Genomic DNA, 22,802 nt, shown 5'->3' with positions numbered 1-22,802 from the left:
TCCTGCTCTGATGGGCATTGCAGTCACTTTGTTTGGTGTTGGAATCTGTGATGCTACTAAGCTACTGGAAGATAGAGAATGTGTCTGGGTCCCTCTGTGGCTACACCCTTCCCCAACGTGGCTGCATAGCGCAAGTCTTACCTATAGCAGGTGTCTTTAAACAGAATGGTGAAATGGATAGCCAGGATAGGCCCTCCACACCCAGTTACATTCACACCTGGGTGCAGGCTACCATATACATTCATTCCTTCGTTCAGTAAAAGTACTGCATATCTATTTAAGGGTTACTAACCTAAGTGAGGAGCTCTATGTCCAGGAAAATGCACAATTGTTCAATATCTTATAGACAATTTCAAGAACTTTCAGATCCCCTGGAGCTTCTCTATGGTCCCATTAGTAAGACCTCAAGTTCCCCAGGTAAAGACCTCTGGCTTCTGGGTAAGAAGTGTTCTGAACACTTGCTCACAAGTGAGCAACAGGGACATACGTTCAACCACTCATTAATTCCAATGTGTTGAGCACCCGCAGCACTAATGCTGCGGGCTAGGGGATTCATTTATTAATCCATCCAAACTTAGTTTTTTTGAGGGTCTACCATGTACTAGACCCTCAGTGGGGCACTGAGGACAGAGAGATAAATAAGGAGCATCATGAGACCTGTGCCCTGAGACCTCATTGGCTAGTGGGGACAGAGTAGGGTCCTGTCTCTCCCCTTGACTCCATCTCCACCTTATCCCAGCTCCCACTTCCCAAGAACTCATGCAGGATGGAGGTAAAGCTGGTGAAGGCAGGGAGGCCTGAGCTGACCACAGGGAACTTACCCCCTTTTCTCAGTCCTTTGGCTCCCTCTCCACCCATGACCCCCAGGCCTGCCTGTGTGTTTGACTAAAGGGTAGGGATTGCTGAACCTGCTGGGTGAGTCCAGTTGAGTCAGAGGCAAACGGGGTGAGCGGGCAGGTGGGCAGGAGGGCAGGCGGGCAGAGGGAGAGCCAGTCGCCCTGGGACAATGGCTCTGACTGTGTGTGTGCGGCGACTGACAGGGCTGCCGGGCACCCATGACCGACAAGTGAGGCTCAGCTTTCGGGGTGAGGCTTTGTAAGGGTGTTCTAAGGATTTTGTAACTGGGGGGCTCCCATTTCTCCATTCCCTAGGCCCCCAATCCAGTGCATAGGCATCTCTCCAGCCTGTCTCCTTCCTCCCCAAGCCCAGTTCTCTGCCTCTTTCCCTGTCCATCTTCTACCTTTCTTTAAGGGTGAACCCAGGGGGACTGGACCCTGGTCTGGGCGTGTGTGTGTGTGTGTGTGTGATTTCTTTGTGGGGAAGGGCTGATAAATGACTATTTCAATTCTGAGCAGGCTTCACCCAAAAAACAAGGAGAATTCGCTGTGGTCAAGAAGCAGATATCAGTGAGGTGGGTCCTGGAGTTGGGTCCTGGAGAGGGAGAAGCTGATCTGTGCACCATCTAAGTCCCTCTTTACATGAGCTGGGGAGCATATTCCTGGGTTTTGGGAGCTGTATTCTCAGGAAGTGGGATCAGTCTCAGACTTGAGAAGCCAGACCCAGTCAGAATCAAGACAGGGGGGATTAGTTCTTGACTGCTAGTTACCCTCCGATCAGCCCTAGTTTAGAGTTAACCCTGTGTTGGGGGAGGAGGGTTTGGTTCCAGGTTTAGGATAAATTAGTCAGAGAGTTAGCTCCAAGTTTGGAGGGTTGGATCCTGTTTTAGGGTTAGGATAGGTTCTGGACTGGTGGTCAGGGTCAGCCCAGCGTCGTGTATCACAAGACTCCTCCTATCCTCAGCTGTTCCGTTGGCCACACTATGGGGCTCCGCTGGTTGGGGAGTGCCTGTCTGTGCAGGTGGTTAACTGCAGCCGTGTGTTCAGCCCCAGGTGAGTAGGCCTGGGGGAGCCAAGGATGCAGGTGGGGCTGGACGTGGTATGGGGCCAGACGTGGTGTGGGGCTATCCTTGTGGGTCATTCTTCTGCTCCCTGCCATACCCACAGGTCTCTCGGGACCCTGGTGATCTCCCTGCAGCAGCTACAGAGTACTGGGCATTTGGTGCTACAGGAGGCCCTAGTGGATGAGAATCTGCGAGTGACCCCCGTGAGTCTTACCAGTCCTCAGCCTGCTGTCCCCAAGCCTGAGAGTCCCTCTAGATAGAGAATTCCATTTTTCTTATTTATTTATTTATTTATTTATTTATTTGACAGACAGAGATCTCAAGTAGGCAGGGAGGCAGGCAGGCAGAGAGAGAGGGGGAGCAGGCTCCCTGCTGAGCGGAGAGCCTGATGCAGGACTTCATCCCAGGTCCCTGAGATCATGACCTGAGCCAAAGGCAGAGGCTTAACCCACTGAGCCACCCAGGCACCCCAGAGAGTTCCATTTTTCAGAGGGGAAAACCCGGATCCAGACAAGAGTGATAACAAGATCCCCCAGCCACTGCACCTTTCACTGTGGCCCCTAAATGGGTTAGCCCCTACATGGGCTAAGAGCCAGGCTCAGCACTGAGGACCAGGGGTATGGCAATGGGGGAAGAAAAGGAGCTCTGTTCTGCTCCTTGGCCCAGGACCAGACTCAGTTCTTCTGGGAGGCAAAGATGAACCTGGCTGGGTTTTCCTGGTGTTTCATGGAGGGTCATATAACCTGGGAGGCATGGACCTGGGTTCAAATCTCAAATCCACCATTTCCCAGCTGAGAACTTGGACAAGTTATTTAGCTTCACTAAGCTGTTTCCTCATTTACATTATGTGGAGTCATAGGAAATGTTGAACTTTTCAGTCAGTCTGTTGTTTGTTGAGTTCTGATTATAAGCTGTGCCAGGCAATGAGGATTGAGTGGTGAGCACAACCAGATAAGGATTTGAGGGTATAGTGTACTTGGGGGTCAGCTAAGTTTCCCGAGGAAGTAGTGTTTGAACTTGGAATGGAAGGATGATAGGCGTTAACTAAGTGGGAAGGGAGAATGCTCCAGGCAGAAAAATGGGCAGATGGAAAATCCCAGTGCTCTGAGAGAGCATAAGGGGGGTGCAGGGCAGGAGCAGACCTCCTATGGGACAGGGCTGGAAAGGCTGGCAGGGGCCAGATCATGCAGAGCTGGGAAGGCCACAGTCATGAATTTCCAAGAACAAAGAGAGAATTCTGGAGTCGTTTTTGGTCTCTTCAAGAAAAAGTTAACTTGCACATGCTAAGTTCTTAATAAGTTGTCAATATTATTAATGATCAGAGAGAAACTACAAAGTCATCACAGAAGCATGCCAGGAGGGTCTCTGGGTACAGGTGGAAAAAAAAAGGAATTGTCTTTGGACTTCTCTTAGCCCCAGGCAGTTTGAGGGGCACTGGGGCACACTGTGTGTCTGGTTTCAGATCCAGGTGGAGCTTGACCTGAAATATCAGCCCCCAGAGGGGGCAACTGGAGCCTGGGCAGAGGAAGATTTTGGGGCATCCATCCAGGACAGGTACCCCTGCACCTCATCTCCTGCCATCTAAGCAAGGCCAGATTGTTCCCCCCCAGCCAGGTCTTGGAAGGGAGAAGTGGGACCCAACTGTTTTCTGGATCTGCTGGACGTGGTGGCCCTTGGACCCGTGCTGCCCAGCCTGTAGCTCTGTAGTCCCTCACAGTCCCTCACTCCTTTCACTTATCCTCCTTCCAGCTCAGAACTGATCATCCCCAATGTGGGCTTCCAGGAGCTGGAGTAAGTATATGGAGCTGATCTGGGATCACCAAGTCAGTCTTGGGACTAGGAGTCAGTGCCCAGGGTCTGGGGCGGGGGTGGTGGTGTGTGTCAGTATTTAAGTAATTCTAGGGTGAGAAGTCAGTCCTGGAATCAGGAGTCAATTCTGGAATTAGGGGTCCCTGGTTAGGGGTCAGTTCTGGAAATAGTGGGGTCAGTCTAATGGTCAGAAGTCAGTCCTAGGGTCAGGGAAGTCAAGGGGTGCCCAGAGATGGGTGACAGGTCCAGACACGTTCCTTGAAGGCCTTTCTTATCAGGCCCCGGGAGGCCCAGCTGGAGCGGCGAGCCGTGGCATTGGGCCACAGGCTAGCTCGAGGCCTAGGTCAGCAGGATGATGAAGACGAGCTGGAGCTGGAGCTGGAGGATGAACCTGATGTGGAGCTTTCGGGGGTTGTGTTCAGCCACCTCAAGAGGTAACTTGTACCCACTGCACACCTGCTCCCACACCTACCAGCTCACACATGTAGGCCCATGCTCCTCCACGCTCACAATCACACAATCCCAAGGTATGGGCGAGGAGTGGATATCCTGGGGTCAAGCGTCGCCTGCTCCTAGACATACACCCTGCCCCACTCACGCACACGGTTACGCTGGCACGCGTGGAGATGCTGGAGTCCACTTAGGGGATGAAATTTGATGAGGGTAAGGAGTTTTGTCTCTTTTGTTCACTGCAGGGTCCCAGGGCCTAGAATAGTGTTGGTGCATAGTGGGTATTGAACAAATCTCTGTCGAAATAATGAATGAATGGTTTCAGGGCTCCAGGAATGAGTCAAATTCAGGGTATATGGTTGAGATGGATGCCAGACAGACTGGAAGCACTCAGAATCCAGAAGTTCAGAGGGAGAGGAGGTCTTACCCCTAGCACTGAGCAAGAGTGTAGGTGGTCCAGGAGAGGAAGCGAAGTGAGAGCTGAGCCTGTCCTTCCCGCAGCCGCACTCGGGGTCTGGCTCGAGGAGATCCCTTCCAGGCGTGTGGAGCTGGGGACTTCCAGGTACTGCTCTCCCTCTAGGCCCCAACCCTTGGTGAATACCACCCACTCTGCACGCTGGAGGTTTTCCCCCTCCTTTGGCAGGGATGGCTTCCTTCTCTCTTGCTTCTGCCCCCTTCAGGTGGGGGTCACAGTGCTCGAGGCCCAGAAGCTGGTAGGAGTCAACATTAACCCCTATGTGGCTGTGCGAATCGGGGAGCAGCACCGAGTGACCGCCACCCAACGCGGGACTAATTGCCCCTTCTACAACGAGGTGTGTGCAACCAAGGAAGGGTGGGGCCTGAGAAGGACCCAGGATTTACCTGGTGGGTGGAGGTGGAGGGGGCGTGGGCTAAGTGGAATGGAGTCAGTGCCTTTGGTGAAGAGGGGCTCTATGAGGGAGTGGGTGCCAAGAGGCACCAGGACAGGGAGGAGGGCGTTCTCTTTGCAAGAGGCAGGGGCCAGGGGGCATGAGCCCTTCACATATACTTTTTCTCACCTCTCTTGTTACCCCACTTCAACCTAGTACTTCTTGTTCAAATTTCATGAGACCCGGCTTCACCTCCAAGACTTGCTGCTGGAGATCACGGTGAGGCGGCTAGGGATGAGAGGTATCTTCCAGAGAAAGGGGGATGCCGAAGTTCCAGAACTAACCCCACCTTCCCCCAGGCTTTCCATTCGCAGACCCTCCCCTTTATGGCCTCCCGGATAGGCACCTTCAGGATGGATTTGGGCATTATCTTCGACCAGCCAGGTACCGAACCCTCCCCTCCTTTAGACTCATCTGCACCGACAGGGGAAATTGACCCGTTGGGCACTGATCCCTATATACTAACTTCGGAGACAGAAGCCTTTTCAGAAGGCTGACCTCCAGGCACTCCCGCTCCTCCTTCCTACCGAGTCGGACACGAACCCCGGTCAGCGCAGCCCCACGACCGCCCCGTGCAGTCTGCGAGTGTCCCCTGAACTGTGGCTCGCCCCTCCGCCCCCAGATGGCCACTTCTACCAGAAATGGGCTCCGCTTCACGATCCCCGCGACACCCGCGCCGGGACCAAAGGCTTCGTCAAGGTCACTTTGTCCGTGAGGGCGCGCGGGGACCTGCCCCCTCCGTTGCCAGCCCCGGGCCCGGGGCACAGTTCGGACATCGAGAAGTGAGCAGGGGAGAGGGCGGGTGGGGGTGGGGAGGTGGAGAGTAGGACGGGGCGTGGCCTCCGGGAGGCTGAGAAGGGGAGGGGCCGAGACGGCGGCGTCCTCCAGCCTCAGCGCGCGCCTCCCTTAGGAACCTGCTCCTGCCGCGCCGGGTGCCGGCCCAGAGGCCGTGGGCGTGGCTGCGCGTGCGCGTGTACCGCGCCGAGGGGCTGCCCGCGCTGCGCCCCGGGCTGCTGGGAAGTCTGGCCCGCGCCCTGCAGGACCAGCGCGTCTTCATGGCCCCCTACGTGCGCGTGTCTTTCCTGGGGCAGCAGGTAAATCCCTCCCGTCCCCACCCGGCCGAGGCTCAGGTCCCGGTCCCGCGCTGACCCCTCTCCGCCGGTCTTCGCCGCGGCCCTTAGGGCGAGACGTCCGTGCGCGGCGAGACGGCGGCGCCCGAGTGGAACGAGCAGTTGAGCTTCGTGGAGCTCTTCCCGCCGCTGACGCGCGGCCTCCGTCTGCAGCTGAGGGACGAAGCACCCCTGGTCGATGTGGCTGTTGCCACGCACGTGCTGGACCTGAGGCAGATCTCACACCCGGGCCGCGCGGGTGAGCACATTGGGGCAGCGCCTGCTGCCTCCGTCCGGCCCGCGCTGGGTCCCTTCCCCGACGCCAAACGGCATCCCCGAGACCCCGCTCCGCTTAGAGTTCGGGCCAATGGGTAACCTGCGCTCCAAGACGGCCCCTCCCTTCGGAGCCTCACCTGTTGCCCCCAGACTATAAACCCCGCTCTCGGGTTGCCTCTGGGGACGAAATCCTAAGTACAGCTGCGTTTGCCCGGTAAACCCGCCAGCTGTGCTCTCCCTATAGCAACACACGTACAGAAATAAGCCCAGCCACGTATATCGTCGGTTTACCCCGACCCTCACCGGATCACCCGTGGCTCTTACCCAGTCGTGACTCCAGCCCCACGGCTCTGGCTCTGGCTCCGGCCCCGGCGCCACAGCTCCGTTTTCCCTAGCGCCTTTAGGAGCTGCACAGGTTTAGAAGTGGCTCTCGGGTCTTGGTCCGTGGCTGTCGGTCTGCAGCAGTTCTCAGACTTTCCTCTCCGAGCTGCCAAGGCCCAATCCGACTCCCCGCCCCAGGGGAGAAGGGTGTGCTGCATAGACTGACCTGGTATCCATGGGCCCCATGCTTCCCTCCAAAACGCTGTTTTTGTCCCCCACAGCGGGGTTTAACCCCACCTTCGGCCCGGCATGGGTTCCTCTCTATGGATCTCCCCCCAGCGGGGGGCTCTGGGATGGTCTTCAAAGTCTCAATGAAGGCCTTGGCCAAGGCATTTGGTTCCGTGGCCGCCTGCTGGTGGCTGTGTCCATGGAAGTGTCCGAAGGGAGAGCTGAACCTGAGCCTCCCCAGACCCCACAGCGACCCAGATTGTCCCGGCTCATGAGAAAGAAGAAAGCCAGGCGGGGTCAGACCCCAACGGGAATCCCACAGCCCCTGGATGCCAGCTCCAGTGGTGATGGTCCTGAGCTTCCCAGTGCCATGGAGGTGGAGGTGGAGGAGTTGCTGCCTCTGCCAGAGGTGGGGGCCTGGGGTTTAGCAAAGGGACAGGGTCACTCTCAGCTCTGGGGTATGTAACTGGCTCCCAGGCACTTAACACAGGGGATGGAGTCTGAATGTTGGGGCCTGGATGAAAAACGCAGTGTGTGTATACACGTGCTTGCTCTTATGAATATAGGGCGGGGGCTAACCAGAGTTAGGATGCTTGTAGTGACCTATGGAGGCCTTGGTTCCAATATTTTTTGGTGGGCATTGTGGCCAAGCAGTCCAGGTTGCAGCCTGGGTAGCTGGGGACTGACTGCAGCCTGACCCTCCTCCCTCAGAATGCCCTGGCGCCCTTGCAAGATTTCCTGCTCTTCGGTGTGCTTTTTGAGGCCACCATGATTGACCCTGCCTTGGCCTCCCAGCCCATCAGCTTCGAGATCTCCATTGGTGTGTAGCCTAGCTGGACCCCTGAGGGTCATGGGTTTGAGGGTGGTGACTCTTGTTCCAGACTTGGGCCCCTGGAAGGGACAGTTGAGTCTCAGTAAGGGGTGGGCTCTGAATAGGATTGAGGCAGAGGAGGTCTGAAGGAGGGGTCAGCCCCTCAGCCTGGTGCCCTCTGACCCTTGCTGCCCTGGCAGGTGGCGCAGGCCGCAGGGAGGAGCAACCAGGCCCAGGTGCCAGGGCCCGGGAGGGAGTGGAGGGCGTGGCAGGGGAAGCAGAGCCTCTGCTGGAGACCGAAGTAGGAGTCCGGCCAGGGGAGGAGGGAGAGGAGCTAGGGACCCCTGCCCAGCGACCTGAGCCCATGGATGGCAACGGGTGAGTGTACCTGGTGGCTGGAAGGAGGGCGGCGGGAGGTCTCCAGCGACCCGGGACTGCCCCTCGCAGCCTCCGATCTTCCCTGGCGCGCACAGGCCCTATTTCTGCTTGCCCCTGCGTCACCGCAAGCCGTGCGTCCGCGTGTGGAGCCGCTGGGAGGATCACACGTGGCGCCTGCAGAGCACTAACTGCGTGCGGAAAGTGGCCGAGAGGCTGGTGAGAGTGAGGCGGGCGCCCACAGGGACAGGCCGCACGCAGCGGCGTCGGGAAGACTGTGGCCTTTGCAGGGGGCTCTGGGGCGAGGCTAATAGAGCACGGGGGAGCCAGCACCTTGAAGCCGTAAGGCTGGAGAGCCAAAGAGCACAGCTCCGGGCGAACTGAGAAGACCAGAAATTGTGGGAAGACAGGGCTTCAGAATTGCTACACCCAGGAAAGGGGCCGGTCGTGAATAGTACTACTGGGGGTGCAGCCCCACAGGCGTGGAGCCAGGAGAGAGCTAGAAAAAAGGAACCACGAGCTGGGTGAAGCTAAAGAAGCGCCGTGCCCAGAGGAGCAGCCGAGGGTGGACCGGGCTCTGGGCGGGGTGTGGTCTAAAAGAGGTCGGAGTCTGAGACACTCGGGACTCTGTCGCGCAGGACCAGGGGTTGCAGGAGGTTGAGACTCTGCAGCGCAGGCCTGGAGCTGGCACCTGCACGCGGCTGAAGCAGGCGCTGGAAGAGCTGGTGGCGGGGAGCAGGTGAGCTGGACGCCTCCGCGTCGCTGCTAGGGGTCCCCGCCCCAAATTCCAGGGAGAGGGAGGCTGGAGGCGGTATTTGGAGCCAAGGGCGGCTGGAAGCTGTGTTAGGTCAGCACTTTTTTAAAAAAAATATTCTATTTATTTATTTGACAGACAGAGATCACAACTAGGCAGAGAGGCAGGCGGGGGGCGGGGGGCGGGGGGGGGAAGCAGGCTCCCCGCTGAGCAGAGAGCCCGATGAGGGGCTCGATTCCAGGACACTGAGATCATGACCCGAGCCAGGCAGAGGCTTCAACCCAGGTGCCCCCTAGGTGGAGCCACCCAGGTGCCCCTAGGTCAGCACTTTTACAGAAGAATAAGATTGATGATTATCTATATCACGGGAACTTGACGGAAATCACCTGGGTTTAGGTCACTCCCCTCCAGTAGGCTGAGTTCTCTGTCTCCTAAAGACTTAAGCTCCCTTACCCACCCTCCCCTCAAATCTCCTTTGCTCCTTTCCTCCACACTTGTTACTGCTACCGACCTCCCCTCCTACTACATGGAGAAAATAGGAGCCTCGCCTTCCTCTATCCAATCTACCACCTTACCAGCTCTGTAATCCATCTGCTCACCTTCGCTCCTGCTACAGCAGAGGAAGGGTCCCTGCTCCCATAGCCGTGGTTGTGATCTTGATTTCATCTCTCACTGGAGGAACTAGCTCTACAACTGTCCCCTTTCTCTCCTGCAGTGTCAGCTGGTCCCTGGTTTGCCAGGTCATTGTTGTAACCACATATACTTGTTCTAGTGACTTCCATGTTTGACCTTCACTGCCCTGAATTCTATAACCTGTTCCAGGTACTTCAGTGTTTTTCTGATCCTCTTCTCAAAAGATTTATCAGTCCATTTATTCAATAAATATCTGTGGCACTTACCATGCCAGACACTGTTTCAGGTGCAGGAATAACAGTGAGAAAGCATTCTTGCCCACCAAAAAATCCCGAGATTTCTATTCTGGTGGGGGATAGGGCGGGAGTTGGATGGAAACAGATAAGAAACACGTAAAAGTGCAAGGAAGAAACATAGAACTTATGATAAGGATGGTGTTAGGGAGAAAACAAAGCTAAGAAATATTAGAGAGAGATGTAGCCATTTTAGAAAGGGTGGTAAGGAGAGGCCATGTGGAGCTGACATGAAGAAGTGAAGGAGCAAGCTGTATCTGTAAGGGTGTTCCAAGCAGAGAGATAGTGTGTGCAAAGGCACTGTGGTCAAACATGCCTGGTGTGTTTGAGGGGGAGGAAGGGAACCAGTGCGATGGCAGCAGAGTGAGCAGAGTAGATGAGGCTGCAGGGTGGGGGGGGGGAGGAAAATGATGGTGAAGAGAGGCATGTAGAAGCCTCATTGGCCATTTTAATGACCTTGGCTTCTTCTCTGATTTAGATTAAGAGCCACTGAAGATTTTTAAAAAAGAAGGGATATGCTCTAACTTATCCTTAAAAAGGGTTGGTGGTGGAGGAATGATATAAGAGAGGAAGCAAAGAGATTACTAAAGAGGGCATTGTAATAATCCAGGTGACCAATAATGGTGAATTCAATCGAGGGTGGTTGCAGTGGACATAGAGTGACATGAATGGATTCAAGAGCAATTTGGACTTTGGAGGGACTTTGGAGGTGATGCAGGATTTGAGAATGGAAAGTATAGGGGATGAGGAAGATGTGTAGAGAGTCATGAATGACTCTCAAGATCTTGGCTTGCACAACTACATAGATGGTGCTATTTACTGAGCGATGGAAAACAAGAGAGGGAGAAGGTCTGATGGGAGCAAAGGGAATATCAGAAGCTCATTTTGGGGTATGTTAATTTTGAGATGTCTATTAGACTTATAAGCAGACATGTCTGCTGGACAGTTAGCTGTCTGAGTTGAGTTCTGGGGAGACTTCTAGATTAGAAATGAGAAATAGTGAGCTGTCAACACGTAGATGGAACTGGCTAAGATTGTCTAGGGAGCGGAGAAAAAAGAAATCCAAGGTCCTGGAGGGCTCCAGCATGCAGAGGTAGGGGGAGAGGAGGACTCCGTCAAGGGCCTGGTTGTCAGTGGTCAGTTTTCCTCATTTTTCAACCTCTCGGTGTCAGTGGATGCAGTTGACGCACCCTCCTCTTGAAAGAGTCTGCTGTTGGCTTCCATGCCCTTCATTTTCCTTCTGCTTCCCTTGCCATTCTTTCTCTTTTGCTGGTTCTCTCTCTCTTCTTGACCTGTATTCACTGCAGATGTTTGTGTGATTATGTCCCAGGGCTTCACTGTATCTTTTCTCTGTCTACATTGTCTACATCTCCAAAAGAGTAATCTCCCCTAATCCAATTTAATTCCTTACTTGATTTTCCATACAGGGCAGTTAAACTGCTTCTATTTTCACTTTACTAAAATTACTTTATCTTCTTTTTTTTTAAAGATTTTATTTACTTATTCGACAGAGAGAGACAAAGCAGGAGAAGGAGCACAGGCAGTGGGAGTGGGAGAAGGAGAAGCAGGCTTCCTGTAGAGCAGGAATCCTGAGGCCGGGCTTGATCCCAGAACCCTGGGATCATGACCTGAGCCAAAGGCAGATGCTTAACGACGGAGCCACCCAGGCACCGCTAAAATTATTTTATTACTAAAGTTATTCTTTGGCAGGGAAATTTCAATGAAAGATTTGTCCATATAATATTTCACTATGTATAGTGGTGGCCAGTGTGGTTTTCTTTTTGTGGCTATTATTTCTATCAGGTCCAATTTCCCTGAATCCAATCTTGTGGATCTTAATCTTTTTTTTTTTTTTTAAGATTTTATTTATTTATTGGACAGACAGAGATCACAAGTAGGCAGAGGCAGTCAGAGAGAGAGGAGGAAGCAGGCTCCCTGCAGAGCAGAGAGCCCGATGCAGGGCTCAATCCCAGGACCCTGGGATCATGACCTGAGCTGAAGGCAGAGGCTTTAACCCACTGAGCCACACAGATGCCCCTGTGGATCTAAATCTTATCAAGAAGATTTGTCTCAGTTTTATTTTATTGATTATTTCCAGCAATAGAAGTCTTGGGAGCAAGGAGCATTATTAAGCTAAAAGTGTAAGCTCTGGGAGCAGTATTAGGTAAGAAGGGAGTTATTTATTTTATATATTTTTGAAAATTTCCATAATAAAAACTTAAGAAATCATCGTGGGTCATAAAGGACCCCAAATATGTCTCAAAAATAATCTGGGGTACCTGGTGGCTCAGTCCGTTAAGTGTCTGTCTTCGGCTCAGGTCATGATCCTGGGGTCCTGGGCTTTTGAGTCCCATGTTGGACTCCATCCTCCACTGGGTGTCTGCTTCTCCCTCTCCCTCTGTCCTTCCCCTCCATTTGTGCTCTCTCTGGAATGCTCGCTCCCTCTCAAATAAATAAATAAAATCTTGAAAAAAATCATTTTACTTTACCCAGCAAATACTTTTTCAGCATTGATTAGGTGCCAAGGCCTGAGGGTACAGTGGTAATCAGAATGAGGTCCCTGCCCTAGAGACTTTCTATTACTTTTTATTTGGAGAGACAGAAAAAGCACAATATGAGGTAGAGAAAGTGGCAGGGGCTGTTTAGAAGGGAGGATCAAGGAAGGCCTGAGAGGAGGTAACATTTGAGGAGAGGCCTGAATGGAGAAGGGACATGAGCCATGCAGAGATCCAGGGGCCAAACATTCTAGCAGAGGGAGCAGCTGATACAAAGGTCTGGAGGTGGTGATGGGCTGGGTGTGTTTCTGGAGGAGCAGAACAGCCAGTGCAACGGTGGGTTGAACATGAAGGAACAGTAATAGTTAATGAGGACAGGGAGATCAAGGGAGCCTGATTGTGTAGGACATTTTTTTAAAACGATTTTATTTGCTTATTAGAGAGACATAGCGAGAGAGGGAACACAAGCAGGGGGCGTGGGAGAGGGAGAAGCAGGCTTCCTGCTGAGCAAGGAGCCCTATGTGGGGCTTGATCCCACTCTGAGATCAGGACCTGAGCCAAAGGCAGACGCTTAACAACTGAGCCACCCAGGCATCCCTACATAGGGCATTTTTAAGAATTCCGTTATTGGGTGCCTGCGTGGCTCAGTTGTTAAGCATCTGCGTTTGGCTCAGGTCCTGATCCCAGGGTCCTGGGATCGAGTCCCTCTCCCACTCCCCCTGCTTGTGTTCACTCTCTTGCTGTCTCTCTCTTTATCAAATAAATAAATAAAAATCTTAAAAAAAAAAAAAGAATTCCATTGTTGACTCAGCTGAGAAACCCCTGGAGAGGAGTGAAATGGTCCAGAAAAGTGTTGACAATATCCCTCTGGATGCTGTATTGAGACTATTCAGGGCGGAGGGAGGGAAAGCGTAGATGTAGTGGGAGCAGCTAGGAGACTGTTGCAGCAGTCCTAGGTGGGAAATGATGGCGGCTTGGACTCGGGCAGTGCTGGGAAAGGAGAAAAGTGGTCAGATGTGGAACGTATCTTGAAGGTAGAGCCTAAATAACATGCCGATGGATTGATGTGGAATGCGAGTGAAAGAAAGAGCAGTGAAGGGCTTCTCTCAACTTTTGAAGTAAAGCACGGGTTTTGGGGGGTGGCGTGGGGAGGTAACTGGATATCATGCACTTGGTTTGAGCTACCTCTGGTCAGTTTGGGAACTGTCAGGCACAGCGCATCTGAGCCTTTAGTGTGCATTGGAATCTGCCAGGATATCAGCACGCGGGTTCTAGCAGCAGCTCTGGAGTGGGACTGATGCTGTGTTTCTAACTCGGTGATACTAACGCTGTTGGTCCTGGGCCAGCTTTGAGAAGTCAGGCAGCAGGTGGTTGCATACCAGTGCATTCTGGGGCTCCACTCCATTTGGCAGTGGTCCACATACAGAAGCCATGGTTGGCTTAGGAACATAAGAGAGAAGGGCTGCAAGCAAGTCTGGGGGTAGGAGGTCTGCTCAGAGGGAGGTGGCTCCTAAGGGTCAGGTTTCCCTCCTTTGACTCCCACCTGCCATGCCCGCCCCTGCTCGCTGCAGACAGTTCTGCCACAGTGCTGAGCGCAGGACAATGACCCGGCCCAACGCCCTGGATCGCTGCCGAGGGAAACTGCTGGTGCATAGCCTGGTATGGTCCAGGGAAGGGGGACCCAGGCCATCTAGCTGGGGCCTTCCGTTCATGTTTTCTTCCTGCCCTTCCAGAACCTGTTGGCAAAGCAAGGACTGCGGCTTCTACAGGGTCTGAGACAGGGCAATGTGCAAGAGAGGGTAGCACTGGCCAAGAAGCTTTTGGCGAAACTCCACTTCCTGGCCCAGGAGGTAACCCCAGGCCACCATTTCTCTACTATGAATGATGGTTGCTCAACAGTGATTGCTGCACAACAATGTACTATTGAACCATACACTTAAAAATGGTCGCAGTGGTAAATTTTAAGCTACCCATATTTTATCACCAAAAAAAAAAAAAAAAAAAAGTGGGATATGAGGTTGCCTGTGGAGCATCTAGGGGAGAGACAGCTAGGAGGCAGGTGGGCACATGGATCTGGGATATACGGATCTGTGTCAGGGCTAAGATGGGTATTTGTCCATCTGTCCAGTGGAAGCTGTGGAAACAGGTGGTCCCACCTCTATCCGTGACTCAGTTCTCTGTCCGCAGCCCCAGCCACCCCTCCCAGATGTGCTAGTCTGGATGTTCAGTGGGCAGCGCCGTGTGGCCTGGGCCCGGATCCCTGCCCAGGATGTGCTCTTCTCCGTGGTCGAGGAGGAACGGGGCCAGGACTGTGGGAAGATCCAGAGCCTGCTGCTCACAGTGAGGGGGAGTGGGTTGCTGGAGACTGGAGTGGGCTGAAGCTCCAGGGGCGGGGGTGAGCGGCACAAGAGAGTGGAGGCCTATGGTTCCCAACAAGGGGGTCCCCAAAGTCTTTTCAAATGAAAAAACTTTATTTAAAATATTTTTCAATTTTCAATTGAAAATTTTTTAAGTTAAAAATGTTTTAATTTTTAAATCTAAATTATTTAAGAATTATTATTTTTAAAAGTATACTTTTCAGTTATCCCCCAAACCGAAAGAGGTTACGCCTTTACCTAGGCCCACTTTGATGTGAGATAAACATGGGGTTTTCGGAGCTCTGGGCCTGCGCTGGCCCTTTTGCTGACTGGGTTCTGGCAGACCGGCAGGTGGTGAAGATGGGAGAGTGACTAGTCAGTTTCTTACAAGTACAGCTGGTTTGGGGGCAAAATGTTTCTAACTGAGGAGTCCCTGGAACAGATGCCCACGGGGTCCCTAGTGCTGAGAAGCTGTGGCCCTTGGGGTAAGGGACAGGGAATCTAAATGCATTGGGGCAGAGGGGACCGAGGAGGTAAGTGGGGTGTGCGGTTTGGTATAGAAAGTGACAGTGTTGGGGCAGGAGGACTGGGAACGGGAGTGTTCAGGGTAATGGGGTCCTGGATGGAGGGCAGGAAGTGGGATATAAGGGTAAGGTACAGAGAGCTCTCCTTGGGTTTGGCATCGGGCAATGATCTAGCAACACAGAGAGAGTGGGCATGCCTTGGTAGAACAGGGGCTGGTGTAGCTGGGGTAATAAGAGGCAGACCCTAACATGCCACCTCCCTACAATAGGCACCTGGGGCAGCTCCTGGTGAGGTCTGTGCCAAGCTGGAGCTCTTCCTGTGGCTGGGGCTTGGTAAGCAAGCCAAGGCCTGCACCTCAGAGCTCCCCCGGGACCTGCTGCCTGAGCCCTCTGAGGGACTGCCCCACCACCTGTACCGGGATGGTGAGTGTAGGGCCCAGCTTGATATTTGCCCAAGGTGTGGGGCTTGATGCTCAGCTGGGGGTTGGGGGGAGGGGTCTGGGGCCAAGGACTCCAGTGGTCCCCTGAGCAAACATCTTTGTGTTCTCCCCAACCCAGACTTCAGCTACTTCCAGCTCCGAGCTCACTTGTACCAGGCCCGAGGGGTGTTGGCAGCTGATGACAGTGGGCTTTCGGACCCCTTTGCTCGAGTCCTCATCTCTACCCAGTGCCAGACCACAAGAGTGAGGGCTGAACTGGGATGTGGGTTGTGGGGGGACTCCGGGAGACAAAGTCGGGTGAAGGCTGAGCTTTTCCTCCGACCCTAAGTCTCTCTTCGGCCTGGGTTTTCAGGACAGGTTACTGGTTTGGACTGCCCTGATTTTAGAGGGTGGTATAAAATTGGAGGGCCTTCAGGGTGAGGAATGGTTTTCTGGGGTTGACTGTAGGACTAGCCCCAAGGGTGGCAGATTAGTCATGGAGCCCCGGCTGGGAGGGCAGGCTTCAACCCCAGTGTGAAGGGCGCTCGCATCTTTATCACACTCCCTCCTTTTGGGATAAACAGCTGCTTAAAGTTTTACTTTAGGGCAAGAATGCTCACCTGGGATGTGTGTTGGGAGATCCTTTGGATGCCTGCCTTTGAGTCCCTCTCTTCATGGCCCCCAAGGTCCTGGAGCAGACGCTGAGCCCCCTGTGGGATGAGCTCTTGGTGTTTGATCAGCTGATCATAGATGGGAGGAGGGAGCATCTGCAGGAGGAGCCGCCATTAGTGCTCGTCAATGTCTTTGACCACAATAAGTTTGTGAGTGTGGCCTGGGCCCCACCTGGGTTTCCACCCCTGAGCACCCCCACTCCTTGTCTTGATGCCCCCTTCCCCTGGCTCCTGAGCATCTTCTACTTTTGTCTTCCTTGCCTTGCTCTCCACAGGGCCCCCCTGTGTTCCTGGGCAGAGCACTGGCCGCCCCAAGGGTAAAGCTGATGGAGGACCCTTACCAACGCCCTGAGCTGCAGTTCTTCCCCCTAAGGAAGGGGCCCCGGATAGCTGGAGAGCTCATCGCCACCTTTGAACTCATTGAACTAGACTACAGTGGCCGCCTTGAGGTCAGAATACCCTGGGTTGGCCGGCACGGGCTGTGGACTCCTCTTGTTATTCTTTTTTTTTTTTTTTTTAATATTTTTATTTATTTATTTGACAGAGAGATCACAAGTTGGCAGAGAGGCAGGCAGAGGGGGGGCGGGAAGCAGGTTCCCTGCTGAGCAGACAGCCCAACTCGGGCTCCATCCCAGGACCCTGAGATTATGACCTGGGCAGAAGGCAGAGGCTTTAACCCACTGAGCCACCCAGGCGCCCCTCCTCTTGTTAGTCTATCAGGTGGTCCAGCTCCAGAAAATACGGAACATGGGCATGTCCTGGGATTACTCCTCTGAGGACTTGGCCCCTAGAGAAGGCAGGCTGCAGATCTGTCCCTGAGGTCACCTCATTGGACCTCCTGAATTCAGGGAACATTAGAAGTAGACGCACTGTAGGTTCACCTTGCCAGGCTTCCAACCCTGGATACCCAAGGCTGCAGGTGGATCCTCATGCCTCAGATGCCCACCCTCCTGCCTGGACCGGATATTTCCTGGGCTGCTTCCTTCCTGCCCATCCAGGCTTGCTCTGTTCCTCTGGATTGATATTTCCCTGGGAGCTCTCAGTGTCCCCTCCCTGAGCCCAGATTTCCCTGCTTTGGCCTGATTCCTCCTTGACCTCTGCTCTCTTGCCTTCTGCAGCCCTCTGTGCCCAGTGACGTAGAGCCCCAGGACCTGACACCCCTGGTCGAGCACCTCTCCGGACGCCTGTCCCTGCCACCTGACGTGCGTCCAGTGCTCAGGGAGTTCCGTATGGAGGTATTGCCGGTCACACTTACATCCCCCAACCCCCACCACACATGCATCTGTGTGCCCTCAGTCAGGTGCAGGCCCCTGAATTTCTCACTTCCTGACCCCAGGTGCTGTTCTGGGGTCTGAGGGGCCTTGGCCGTGTGCATCTGTTCGAAGTGGAGCAGCCCCAGGTGGTGCTGGAGGTGGCTGGGCGACGCGTGGAGTCAGAGGTCCTGGCCAGTTACCGTGAGAACCCCAATTTCACTGAGCTCGTCAGGCATCTGACAGTGGTGAGGATGTGGGTGTGGAGCAGGAAATGCTGGACTAAGAAGTGAAAGGGCAGAGGGATGATGAATTCCCAGCCACTAATCTTAGATTAATCAAGGGATCAACAAACTTTCTATAAAAAAACAGATAGTAAATATTTTAGGCCATACAGTCTCAGCAGCAGTTACTCACTTTTGACTTAGTAGCATGAAAACAGACTTAGACAAGTAAATTAATAAACATGACGATGTTTCAATAAAACTTTATTTACAAAAACAGGCAGTGGGCCAGATTTGGTTTGCAGGTTGTAGTTTGCTAATCTCTGGGTTAATCTATGAACTGGTGGTGCTCTCTTGGTTCTGTTGAGGGGATGGGTTAGGTAAGTGTCATGAAGTATGGGTCAAAAGGAATCGGTCTAGTCCCTGAGACACCATGCATTCTTCGTGTATTTTCTAATTCCTGTAGTATGGACTTTGGTCTCAAGTTCTGGCAATGCTCATTAGGAGCTTGTCAGATTGCTTGTCTTAGTTGAACTTTAGTGTTTTTTGTTTGTTTCTTTAAAGGAGCAACAGGTACAAAAGAAAGAAAGATTGGAGGCAGGAGTGCTCTGAGGAGCGCGTGAGCGAAAGGATCTGGGTGAAAGGGTTTGCAAACTGAAGAGTGCTGTGTCCCTGTGAGGGGGGTACTGGGACAAAATGTAGTGGTTCCAGACTGCAAGGAGGTAAAACCCCACAAGAACAAACAAACAAACAAACAAACAAAAAACAAAAGCAACAGAAAACCTTAACATTTTCTTGACTTTATTTCATATGCAGCTTTCACTTTGAAAACTTGATTGTGCTATAAGCTGGTGAAGCTGAAAGCAGTTCGCTCACTGAACTTCTAGGAAGTGTTTCCTTTCATTTCACATTTCCTATCCCTCTTTCCATTGTGCCCTTGAAAAGAATGACTCTTCCGTTGTTGGGCTGAGTGCTCCATGGGTGTCAGGTAGGTCCAGCTGGGTTGATAACGTTCTGCAAGCCGTCTTAAGGAAAGCCTTCTTGGTGATTTTCTGACCAGTTGTTCCATCCATTGTTAAGAATATGCTATTGAGGGGCTCCTGGGTGGCTCAGTGGGTTAAAGCCTCTGCGTTCGGCTCGGGTCATGATCCCAGAGTCATGGGATCGAGCCCCACATCGGGCTCTCTGCTCGGCAGGGAGCCTGCTTCCCCCTCTCTCTGCCTGCCTCTCTGCCTACTTGTGATTTCTGTCTGTCAAATAAATAAAATCTTTAAAAAAAAAAAAGACTATGTGGTTGAAATCTCCAGCTATTATTGTTCAGTTGTTTTTCTTCCCTTTAATTTAGTCACAGTTTACTTCTACTTTGGGAAGTAGGTGCATGTATGTTTCCAATTGTTATAGCTTCCTATGAATTGATGTTTGTCATTATAAAATGTCCCTCTTTGCCTCTAGTAAAACTTTGTGTCTTAAAGTCTATTTTGCTTGATAGTATAACCACTCCAGCTCTCTATAGCTACTGTTTGCCTCATATATCTTTCCCCATCCTTTTCCTTTCAACCTATTTTTGTACCTTTCTAAAGGGTGTCTCTTAGACATCAGGAAGTTGCATCTTTTTTTTTTTAACAGTAATTTTTTTTTTTTTTTAATTTGACAAAGAGAGATCACAAGTAGGCAGAGAGGCAGGCAGAGAGAGGGGAAGGAAGCAGGCTCCCTGCTAAGTAGAGAGCCCGATGCGGGGCTGGATCCCAGGACCCTGAGATCATGACCTGAGCCGAAGGCAGCGGCTTAACCACTGAGCCACCCAGGCGCCCCTGCATCTTTTTTTTTTTTTTTAAAGGTTTATTTAGTTGAGAGAGAGAGAAAGTGTGGTGGGAAGGGGCAGAGGGGGTGAGAGAAGATCTCAAGCAGACTCAGCACTGAGCACAGATACCCATATGGGGCTTGATCCAATAACCCTGAGATCATGACCTGAGCTGAAATCAAGGGTCAGACACTTTTTAAAAATTTATTTTAATTAATTAACTAATTAATTAATTTGACAGAGAGAGATACAGTGAGAGAGGGAACAAAGGAGGGGGAGTGGGAGGAGAAATAGCCTCCCTACTAAGCAGGGACCCCGATGTGGGGCTGGATCCCAGGACTCTGGGATCATGACCTGAGCTGAAGGCAGAGGCTTTTTTTTTTTTAAGATTTTATTTATGTATTTGACAGAGGCAGATCACAAATAGGCAGAGAGGCAGGCAGAGAGAGAGGGAAGCAGGCTCCCCACTGAGCAGAGAGCCCGAAGCGGGGCTCCATCCCAGGACTCTGGGATCTTGACCCGAGCCAAAAGCAGACACTTAACTGACTGGGCCACCCAGGGATTTTTATTTGTTAGAGAAGATTTATAGGATCCTGGAGGTCTGGCTAATGTTGCCTTTTGCCTCTAGCAGATTTCCTGGAGGAAGGTCACTCTGCCTGTCTTAAGCACTTGTTGATGGGATGCAAGGGAAGTTTCATTTTTTTCTTTAGCCTTTGTTTTCACATCAAAGCAACATTTGATGTTACTATTGACATGGTTGTATTTATATCTGCCATTTGCTGTTCGTTTTCTGTGTGTCTCATTTATTTTATATCCCTCCTTTACCACTTTCTTTTGTATTAAATATATATTTATTAGTGTACTGCTTTAATTCCTTTGTTGATTCTCACTTAGTAGTTGCTCTAGGGATTGCAATTTGAAGACGGATTTTTTCACAATCTACTTCAGATTAATACTTATTTTTGTTCCAGTAAAACTTTTTTTCATTATAGCACCATTCTTTCCTTCCTCCTTTGTGCGATAATTGTCATATATATATGTATGTATGTGTATGTGTATATATATATGTATATGTATAGATAGATATAGAATCCCTGTATTAAAGGACATACTCATTTTTATAGCTCTAGATCTGTTGGCAAACTGAACATTGGGCCATTATATCATAACCACCACCACCACATGTTTCTGATAGCGATTTGTAGGCTCCAAAGTAGTCTTATATCTGTTATGTGATTTGATATCTACAACAGTCTTTTGAGTCCAGGATTGTGTGTGTCCCTTTTTTGCGGGGAAAGCAGGCTCAGTCGCTTACCAGACAGGACCCAGTGAGGCTGTGATGGAGCTGAGCTGAGAAGGCAGATTTGGCTGCGTTGTTTGTCTGTCTCTGCTGCTGCCTCTCCCTCGCCCGCAGGCCTTCAGACCCAGTTCCTCTCTCCCCACCCCAGGACCTGCCTGAGCAGCCCTACCTGCAGCCCCCACTCAGCATCCTGGTGATCGAGCGCCGGGCCTTTGGCCGCACCGTGCTCGTGGGTTCGCATGTCGTTTCCCACATGCTGCGATTCATACTCCGAGGTCATGAGGAGCCCCCGGAGGAGGAAGGACAAGAGGAAGAGGCAGGGGACCTAATGCTCAAGGGACCACAAGGTAAGGGGCCACCACACAGAAGCCCTTCTGGTTCCTGGTTGAGAATTATTCCAGGGGACCCTCCTGTGGGGCATGGAGTCTCACTTTTACTCACCTGGCCTCCTCCTGCTGTCATTTCTCCTCTCCCAGGACAGAAGTCCCTGGATCCCTTCTTGGCAGAAGTGGGGATGCCCAGAGGGCTACTGAAGGTGATGGGGTATTCGAGATGGGTGGAGAAGGGGCTGGCGGGGCTTAGGGTGGTGCTGGGTTAGGGGCAATGAGTTGTCTCTCCCTCAGGCTCCTCTGAAGAAGTTCCCCCTGGGGAGCCTCCTGAACCAAGGCCCTGAGCTGGAGGAGGAAGTCCCAGATCCCGAGGAGCTCGACTGGTGGTCCAAGTACTACGCATCCCTGCAGGAGCTCCGGAGCCAGGTGGGGGCGGGGGGTGGGGCCCAGCCGCAGCTGGAGGCTGAGGAGGGTAAATGCCAAGAAGGAGCTCAGGAAATGTGGCGCTCCACAGTTTTCGGAGCTCTTCATTAGACAGATCTTATCTTTGTAACAGTTCTGGAAGCTGAGAACTACTAACCCTATTATCTCTAGCCATGCTGTCAGAAACACGTGAGCCACATTTGTCACTGTAACTTTTGAGGTAGCCAAATTTAAAAAAAAAATTAAAGAGGTGAAATTGATCTTAATAATAGATTTCGTTTAATCTAATATGTCTAAAATATCATTTCAACAAAGAACCGTTATACGAAATTACTAGTGAGATATTTGACATTCTTATTTTATACTAAGAAGTTTAAAAATCTGGTGTGTGTGTGTTACACTTAGGGCACATCTCAGTTCAGGTGCTCTCCAGGCACACGCGGCTGGGGGTTACTGTCTGGGCAGCGCAGGACTAGGCAAACCGAAGCTTTGAAAATGCAAGTGGTTCACACAGATAGATCTTGAACTGAGATTTCCCAATTCCGTGTCCTGGAAAAGGGGTGGATTAAGGAGGTAAAGGGAAGGGAAGAATCTCTGACTTGCCCTTTAATTTCAGACCAACCTTGAGGAGGATGAGCTGGATGATCCCGGGGAGTCAGGTAGGAGATTTGACTTTCTTGCTCTTGCTCTGTCTCCCTTCCTCCTCTGACACCAGCATTTTAAACTGCGGCATTTGTGCTATTCCCAGATGGGGTCCACCTCATATCTGTGGCTGCGGAGGCCCAAGACCAGGGTCAGGGTGAGGCTAAAGTCAAAGGCCCCGTATCCCAGAAGAAAGCAGTCCCCACCCTGAAGGTGAGTGGGTGTCCGGGAGAGAGAATTGTGCTAGGATTCGGGCCATTGGCCTGTCACTGAGGCCCTTGCCCTTCAGATCTACAATGGCACCCTGGAGGAAGAGTTTAACCACTTTGAAGACTGGCTGAATGTGTTTCCCCTGTACCGAGGACAAGGGGGCCAGGATGGAGATGGAGAGGAAGAAGGGTCCGGACATCCTGTGGGCAAGTTCAAGGTATGTTTGGGGAAAGAAGTGGCCAAGGAGTACAGGTGGGATGCAGGGGAAAGACTCTTTTCCCAGGGACTCT

At 52.1% G+C, this 22,802-nt stretch overlaps 1 protein-coding gene across 1 annotated transcript in view; it reads left to right on the top strand.

The window, feature by feature from the left end:
- The first annotated feature begins 1,006 nt into the window (after positions 1 to 1,006).
- LOC123926631 (fer-1-like protein 4) overlaps positions 1,007 to 22,802 on the top strand; it is a 32,555-nt gene continuing 10,759 nt past the window's right edge. Inside the window, exons 1-33 of the mRNA XM_045980575.1 lie at positions 1,007 to 1,066; positions 1,801 to 1,889; positions 2,004 to 2,103; positions 3,363 to 3,454; positions 3,650 to 3,691; positions 3,988 to 4,143; positions 4,661 to 4,721; positions 4,840 to 4,971; positions 5,224 to 5,286; positions 5,382 to 5,451; positions 5,690 to 5,849; positions 5,978 to 6,161; positions 6,249 to 6,435; positions 7,055 to 7,410; positions 7,713 to 7,821; positions 8,013 to 8,190; positions 8,286 to 8,406; positions 8,826 to 8,926; positions 13,934 to 14,021; positions 14,096 to 14,212; positions 14,550 to 14,702; positions 15,513 to 15,666; positions 15,802 to 15,926; positions 16,349 to 16,483; positions 16,609 to 16,782; positions 17,452 to 17,568; positions 17,670 to 17,831; positions 21,057 to 21,255; positions 21,385 to 21,443; positions 21,532 to 21,663; positions 22,277 to 22,319; positions 22,409 to 22,515; positions 22,592 to 22,729. Coding sequence (XP_045836531.1) covers positions 1,007 to 1,066; positions 1,801 to 1,889; positions 2,004 to 2,103; positions 3,363 to 3,454; positions 3,650 to 3,691; positions 3,988 to 4,143; positions 4,661 to 4,721; positions 4,840 to 4,971; positions 5,224 to 5,286; positions 5,382 to 5,451; positions 5,690 to 5,849; positions 5,978 to 6,161; positions 6,249 to 6,435; positions 7,055 to 7,410; positions 7,713 to 7,821; positions 8,013 to 8,190; positions 8,286 to 8,406; positions 8,826 to 8,926; positions 13,934 to 14,021; positions 14,096 to 14,212; positions 14,550 to 14,702; positions 15,513 to 15,666; positions 15,802 to 15,926; positions 16,349 to 16,483; positions 16,609 to 16,782; positions 17,452 to 17,568; positions 17,670 to 17,831; positions 21,057 to 21,255; positions 21,385 to 21,443; positions 21,532 to 21,663; positions 22,277 to 22,319; positions 22,409 to 22,515; positions 22,592 to 22,729 — 4,164 coding nt within the window. The remainder of the gene's footprint in view (positions 1,067 to 1,800; positions 1,890 to 2,003; positions 2,104 to 3,362; positions 3,455 to 3,649; positions 3,692 to 3,987; positions 4,144 to 4,660; positions 4,722 to 4,839; positions 4,972 to 5,223; positions 5,287 to 5,381; positions 5,452 to 5,689; positions 5,850 to 5,977; positions 6,162 to 6,248; positions 6,436 to 7,054; positions 7,411 to 7,712; positions 7,822 to 8,012; positions 8,191 to 8,285; positions 8,407 to 8,825; positions 8,927 to 13,933; positions 14,022 to 14,095; positions 14,213 to 14,549; positions 14,703 to 15,512; positions 15,667 to 15,801; positions 15,927 to 16,348; positions 16,484 to 16,608; positions 16,783 to 17,451; positions 17,569 to 17,669; positions 17,832 to 21,056; positions 21,256 to 21,384; positions 21,444 to 21,531; positions 21,664 to 22,276; positions 22,320 to 22,408; positions 22,516 to 22,591; positions 22,730 to 22,802) is intronic.

Source organism: Meles meles, chromosome 16 (genome assembly GCF_922984935.1).
Source record: "Meles meles chromosome 16, mMelMel3.1 paternal haplotype, whole genome shotgun sequence".
Lineage (NCBI taxonomy): Eukaryota > Metazoa > Chordata > Mammalia > Carnivora > Mustelidae > Meles > Meles meles.
The sequence above is the reverse complement of the archived record's forward strand: the minus strand, read 5'-3'. Positions and strand labels throughout refer to the sequence as shown.